Source organism: Mirounga leonina, unplaced genomic scaffold (assembly GCF_011800145.1).
Source record: "Mirounga leonina isolate KUSES-001 unplaced genomic scaffold, KU_Mleo_1.0 Mir_115, whole genome shotgun sequence".
In the NCBI taxonomy this organism is placed as follows: domain Eukaryota; kingdom Metazoa; phylum Chordata; class Mammalia; order Carnivora; family Phocidae; genus Mirounga; species Mirounga leonina.
The window spans coordinates 37,957,301-37,964,825 of record NW_023270268.1 but is presented as its reverse complement, the minus strand read 5'-3'; the positions used below and the strand labels follow the sequence as shown (position 1 = coordinate 37,964,825).

Here is a 7,525-nt window from a genome sequence, read left to right as displayed (position 1 = left end):
AATGATCCCTGGATCGGTGGTGCTTAGAGACCAAGGGTTACCTGTACCCTATGGCCTTAAGACCATCTGAAATTCAGTTAAGAAGATAATCATCTACCTAATAACCTCTTAACTGGAAATGCTGCAAGAAAATATAAGCAATAGCCTGTGAAACTTTTTAAACTACATCCCTTATATGAACCCAGGAAAAAAATTTAAATACATATTTTATTCTCCAATTTAAAAAAAATCAAGGCTTTTCATCTTAAGCAGCAAGAATGATCCACAAATAAGCAAGAAGTCACTTTTATAGAAGCTATGTTAAATTCTGTGGAAAATACTGTGGGAGATTAGTTCAAGAACCTTAGTCCAAATATAAAATAAATCCTTGCATTAAGGGGTCTTCCAGTGTTTACAAAAACAAAACAGGCTGTGACCACATAAGATAAAGTATCTTCTAACTCCTTATTTTGGTTTGGCTTTATAACTATGAACAGTCACTCCAACCTGAAAAAAATTATAGCACTATTATGCTAAAGAAAAATTAAAAGCCACCAAATGCCTAACCTTAGTGAAGTACTTCTGCAAACCTATAAACATACTCAAATACTTAATTGCTATAAAATGAAAAGTCTAACTATATTTTTCAAAAACTATATATAATTCTATAAAAATTTAAATATGTGGACTATATCAATACATGGAAATGTATATATAAAATACTATTAAGTGAGAAAAACAAAATAAAAAATATAAAGTGATTACAACCATGTAAAAGTAAATATATTACAATAACAAAAACTGAAGTGAATTTAAATTTATAGAGACATAAATAGATTCAAACATCCATTAGGGCTTTTCTTTGTTACATAAGATTATAATAAAATTAAAAAAATAGACTATTATTTTAGATAAAACTATACTCCTGAACAATAAATACTGAACTACATGTGAACTCCTAAAACAGATTTTAAAAACCATGACTTACTACATTTCAGGTGTGTCCCATGGATGGAGATCAGCCCACAGCTGCTGATCTTCATTTTACAAAACCTTCTGGCAATGTGTACAATTATAACTGCCCTTCTTAAACATAAAAAAAAATTTAAAGCACTGTTCAAGTAAGAAAACCAAGCAGCATGCTAACAAAACCTATCTACTTAATCTGTTTCGCTCCTGCAAAAGCTACTAACAGAGGATTTAAAAAAATTAATTCTATATACATATTTTACATAATGTATTTATGCTACAAATATTTTAAAGAATGGCTTTTACATAATTTTCCATTTTAATTTCAATAGATATCTTATTTAGTCACAAATTATGCAAATGCAGTCTTCTAGAATTATTATTGAAAATTATTCACCCATGGTTTAGAAAATGGTTAATTTCTTGGATAAAACATAGCATATTTAGAAGTCCGAAAGCCAAGTAAATCCCTTATTTCGTTTCGGAATTTTGACAGATCTTGGCGTAGTTCATTTAGGTTTTCCACAGTTGCCTGATCTGTACTTTGCATCTTCTGCCTCATGGATGTCAGGTAACGATGCACCAAGCAGCACATCACTTTTTGGTAGTTCTCATCCCTCTTTTGTTTCAGATTTCTCCATTCCTTCAAAACAAACAATTGCATGGTATTAACAATGGACATAAACCATATTTAAATGAGGTGGGTTGGTTTTTTTTTAAGATTTATTTATTTATTTGTCAGAGAGAGAGAGAGAGCACAAGCAGGGGGAGCGGCAGGCAGAGGGAGAAGCAGGCTCCCCGCTGAGCGGGGAGCCTGATGGGGGACTTGATCCCAGGACTCCGGGATCATGACCTGAGCGGAAGGCAGACGCTTAATCAACTGAGCCACCCAGGTGTCCCTAAATGAGGTGGGTTTTTTTTTTTTTAAAGATTTTATTTATTTATTTGAGAGAGAGAATATGAGAGAGAGCAACCACGTGAGAGGGGGGAGGGTCAGAGGGAGAAGCAGACTCCCCGCCGAGCAGGGAGCCCGATGCGGGACTCAATCCTGGGACTCCAGGATCATGACCTGAGCCGAAGGCAGTCGCTTAACCAACTGAGCCACCCAGGCGCCCATGAGGTGGGTTTTTAAAAAATATTCACAGACACAGACACAGACACAGACACGTGTTTTATTAGACTGTATTTTTGGCATTATGTGTTACAAAGTAATATCCAACACTTACTTAAAACAAATACGGCCTGCACGTTTTGTTATTCATTCACCTGGATGCTTTTCTTGATTTAACAATAGTCTTAGGAATCTTCAGTTTATAGGAAAGATTAGCAAACCACAACCCACAGGCCAAACATGGCCCACTTACTATTTTTTTATGGCCTGTGTAAGCTAAGAATGGTTTTTACAGATGAATATTTGTAATTAATTTGATGATAGGGAACACTAATTTTGAACCCCAATTAAACAAAATGTTATTTCCCTCCCCAAAATGGAATTCCATTCTTTACATTAGATCTGTATAACAAAAAAATTATTACTCAATTAATATTATACTTTTAATTTCACCAATAAAAATTTTATGGAGGGCGCCTGGGTGGCTCAGTTGGTTAAGCGACTGCCTTCGGCTCAGGTCATGATCCTGGAGTCCCGGGATCGAGTCCCGCATCGGTCTCCCTGCTCGGCGGGGAGTCTGCCTCTCCCTCTGACCCTCCCCCCTCTCATGTGCTCTCTCTCTCTCTCTCATTCTCTCTGTCTCAAATAAATAAATAAAATCTTTAAAAAAAAAAATTTATGGATATTTGTATTCTTTCTTATAATATTACTTGTTATATTCATGTAACATCTTTGATTTTGTCTCAGTCTGCAAAGTCCAAAATATTTATTATCTGGCCCCTTACTGGAAAAGTCTGCCAAACTCTGGTTTATGGCAACATGTATTGAACTATTTATGTACTGAATAACTTTCAAGAAGAACTGAAAAATATGAGATGGCTCTAGTAGTCAATCTTTATCTATGCTGACAGAATAGGTATTCTAAATATTTTCCATGTTTTAAAGCTGTGAGATAAGAGTTCATGAAAAAAAATTACAGCTCTCTCCTCTCACATATCAAATCCTTACTTTATGTTAGATAATATGCCATGCATTAGGGATATATGAGTGAAAAAAAGTAGATAGTCCTAGGTCTTAAAGAGGCCTAGGACATATTTACACTTTAGTAAACATCTGATATTAGGAACTGTTAAAACTTCCAAGTTACAATTTTAATTTCTTTTTTTTTTTTTAAGATTTTATTTATTTATTTGACAGAGAGACACAGCGAGAGAGGGAACACAAGCAGGGGGAGTGGGAGAGGGAGAAGCAGGCTTCTCGCTGAGCAGGGAGCCCGATGAGGGGCTCGATCCCAGGACCCTGGGATCATGACCTGAGCTGAAAGCAGACGCTTAATGACTGAGCCACCCAGGCGCCCTACAATTTTAATTTCTTACCTTTAAACTGTTTTGCCGTTTAACCTTGCCTTTTGATGTATGAGAGCAAATCCACTTACTGAGGCTACTAATCATATAGCAAATAGTCTTTGGTGAAGGAATGATGTTGAAAGGTGGGGGTAATGTACATTTGTCATCAAAGTAGCTAAGCCATAACTTTGCTCGAGCAAACTTCCATTCTTTGTCTTCATGATTCTGTAAGAGGCAAATGAAAAAGCAATATAGAATATGAACACACACACACACACACACACACGGGGGAGGGGAGGGCAGAAGGAGCAAGGGAGAAAGGTGGGGGGGAGGAGAGAAAGAGAGATATCATTTTATGCTGTCCAAATGTTTGTTCACCTTGTACATAAAAATTTGGTTCAAGATTTGCAGTTAATATACATTACTTACATTTTAAAAATCTATATTTAATTTAAAAATAATACTAATTCTTAATTCTTATAATCTTTGGCTGCCTTATCTACTGCATACATTTGGTATGATCTGAAAGAATATAAAGTTTTAAAAGAATGAACACTTACTGCTATCAACTGGAAGCTTTTATGAAGCATTGCCACCAGCAGCTTGGTAAGCACGATCACAACCACAACATTGTACGTCCCAACAATAACAGCTCCAACAAAGGACTGCAATTCTTCTCCGTAACTAAATCTTGTGACAAAGATTGCCACATGTGCTAAGGAGAAAATATACCAGAACAAAGCAAAGCAAGTGCCAATGAACCTGTAAAGACAATTACATTTCTGTTTAAAAGGAAATTAAAGAGATTAATTAGCAAAAATGAAGAATTCATTTATATCAACATTCCATAAAATATTGATAATCTAAGAATAATACTTTATAAAATGAATGAAGTTGAACCCAATGGTACAGATATGCCTTCCTTAAACAAAGAAACAGACTCAAAAGGAGGATAAACTATTTTTGTTTAACCTCTTACTGCTTTTCTGTCTATTCTCAACAAAGCAGCCGCTAAGACACTGTTAATGCCTAATTCAAGTTGCCACTTCTCTGCTCAAAAACTTCAAATGGCTCTCAATCTCAAGAGCCCAAAGTACTTACAGGTATCAACAAGGTTCTACATCTCCTACAACTTTCCCTCAGCTTCACTACATCCCAACCACACTGGCCTCCTGGCTTTTCCCTGAACTTGCCAGCCACACTCCCATCTCAGGGCATTTGCCTTTGCCATTCCCTCTATCTGCTAATGCTCTTCCTCCAGCCATCTTCTTTATGTCTTGATCCTTCATCAGCTTCATATCTTTACTTGAATATCATCTCTGTGGGGCTTTCCCCAGTCTCCTATCTAAAACTGCACCCTCTCACACATAAATCCTCCCTGGCCCAAGCTTTGTCTCTTTAGCCCCTTTTATTGCATAATATACTATATATTTTATTTCTCTTTTTATTGCCTATATCATCTCACTCTAATAGAATATAAGCTCCATGAGGTAGTTTTGTTCACTAGTACTTCATTCACTCAGCACTTCGAACAGTGTCTGTTACGCAGAAGGTGTTAAATGAATACTTATTATTAACTTAATCTTATTCCTTAAATAAGATGACATGCGAGTATCTAAAGAATAGTTGGTACATAACAGCAACACAACAAATGAGTAATTCCACAACCCTTCTCCATTATGTTATTTTAAAATGAGGGGAGGTATTTTCTCTCCCTCACAACTGATTATTCAATTTCTTATGATACAGCAAATCAAAGAAAAAATTGTTGATGAAGCTCTAATGATTCTCAATTCTAGTGCCCTCCTACTAAGTGTTGAAAATACAAGAGATTGTTTTGGCTGTAACAATGATGGACAGTTGCTACTGACATTTACTATGTGAAGGGCAGAGATGTTGAATGTCTTGCAATACACAGGACAGAAAACTGTCCTGCCCAAAATGCTAACAGTGTGCAAAATGCCACGAGTTCCTCTGTTAAAACAGACTGCAGTGGGGGAAACAATGTACGATTTCATGCCTACTAATTACTTAAGATTCTACTTATAAAGATAACTATCAAATGATTCATGAAAAATAAGTACTTCTTATTAAAAAAGAATGTCTTAGAGAAAATTTGAAGTTCTATTTCTCTAGGTACTAATTCATATACAACACAATAGAAAGAGAGAAATATATTTACTAAAAATTTTAAAAGACACTCACGAATGGAAGGTATCATTGCTTTGCTGTTCACAGAAGATGCCGACACAGTCCTTCTGTTCTTTTGGGGTATAGCCTTTATCATACAGTTGTGTCAGTCCAATTGTGAAAGAAAACAAAACAAGAAGGAACATCCCAAGAAACTTTCCAAAATCTTGTAACATCTGTCCCATTGAAATCTGTGGAATATATTATATAGGTGTTGGTTAAAATTATCAGGAACAAAATAGTAAATATTAAATGACTAGGCAATAAAAGTAAAACAAACATATGATCCACAGTCTACTCCTTTTATTCCATCTGGTTAAGATAGTTTCATACTTTTAAAACATCAAAAGTCTCGTTGCCTAACAAAAAGCCATTCTAAGCATGCCAGCACTGTAAGTACTGGATGGCACAACTGAATCTGGACCAGGTGTGCAGAGGCCATTGCTGTGATGAAGTTAGAGGCTGAGACATGGAGATTTAAGAAAAGCCTATTTGCAAGGAATAAAAGGAAAATTCTTTGCTCAAGCCTAAAGGGAAATAAATGCTTATATTTATAGCTTCTTAAAATTTACAAATATAAAATCATATGACATAAAGTATTTGATTTTTGTGACCAAGTCCCATAAGATGGCATTTCCTCCTCCAGGATTGCCCTAATTTCTTTTGCCAAGGTGGTCAATTTTCTTTCATTTTAGATAAATTATAAGAAAATATTATGTGTACAAGCCAAATGAGTAGGTTTAGTATATGGGTACCTATTGTAATGTAGACTTGTGAAGTGCGTCTGGAAGCTTTATTCAAGCCTAATTTCATTGTCCTCCAATACTCCTTAAAAATCTGGGAAGTAGGCATTTTTCATAAATTCCTGGTATTTAAGTTAGCATACAAATTTGAAGAATAATTTGACATTACCTTTTTGACCCAGCAATTCTATCCCTTGGAATTTAGCCAATAGGTAAGAAATACGCTAAGATGTGTGTATATACAAGGATTTTCACTGTAGCACTGTTAGAGGGAGCAAAAAAATTCGAACATCCTAAATATTGTTAAAAAGAATGAAGTATATCTCTATGTGCTGGCACAGAAAAATGTCTATAAAATACTAGGTCAAAAAAGCAGGGTATAGAACAGTATTATAACAGCTACTGTTTCTAATTTTTTAAAGGATAAATCAGGTATATATTTTCATATAGACAGGATTTAATGTGCACAGGGAAGTCCTGGAAGTTTACACAAGAAACTGTTAACAGTGCTTATCTATGGAAGGTAGGACTAGGGGTTAGAAGGCAGACTTTTTTCCTTTGATTTTTCTTTACTATATGCATTTATTACTTTTACAATACAAAAAATAGCGTTTAAAAATAATCCTTCCTCAAGATTTACAGGTCAGTTTTATATAGTTAATTAAATCCAGCTTCAAATAAAATTTCTCACTGTTTCAAACCTGCCGAAATAATATATACCATTTACCAATGATACAAAATGGCAGCGACAAGCAAGTGGCCAAACCCCTCTAACCCACTAAAGTCAGCCAGGTAATTAAATAGAAGAGGCGTGCTAAAATTTTTTAGGCACACCATAAGCTGGTGACCCGGACTCTGGAGAGGTCCAGTATGCCTGGGTTGCACGTGTGACTAGGCCATATGGTACTTTTAGAAGTCTTATGCTTCCCTCACTTCCCCTTGCAAAATTCTGAGAGAAGAAATAGAGAGCTTTTAGATTCAGCAAGCATGAAATGTGTGACAAAGAGAAGAAATACATTTCCCTCTTAGTCAATCATAGCTTTCTACTGAATCACCTTGGAAAAGAAATAATTTATTCAGACTGTGAGTGCTTAGATAAAGCCAGGCCATGCAACTAGAGAACTTAATAAGTTAGGACAGTAAGAATGCAGTAACTGCTTTAGATAACTATGAAAAGACTGCCTTTG

The 7,525-nt window shown here is 35.5% G+C and overlaps 1 protein-coding gene across 3 annotated transcripts in view; it reads right to left on the bottom strand.

The window, feature by feature from the left end:
- Positions 1 to 218: 218 nt before the first annotated feature.
- The window catches only part of TRPC1 (transient receptor potential cation channel subfamily C member 1), a 70,475-nt gene continuing 63,168 nt past the window's right edge, over positions 219 to 7,525 (bottom strand). For 2 of the 3 annotated variants that reach the window (XM_034996275.1, XM_034996284.1), the window contains 4 exons: positions 5,611 to 5,786; positions 3,966 to 4,167; positions 3,436 to 3,630; positions 219 to 1,591 (listed from right to left, as the gene is read on the bottom strand). In XM_034996275.1, the coding sequence (XP_034852166.1) occupies positions 1,364 to 1,591; positions 3,436 to 3,630; positions 3,966 to 4,167; positions 5,611 to 5,786 (801 nt within the window). In that variant the 3' untranslated portion in view covers positions 219 to 1,363. The remainder of the gene's footprint in view (positions 1,592 to 3,435; positions 3,631 to 3,965; positions 4,168 to 5,610; positions 5,787 to 7,525) is intronic. The other variant, XM_034996279.1, reaches the window with a different exon arrangement.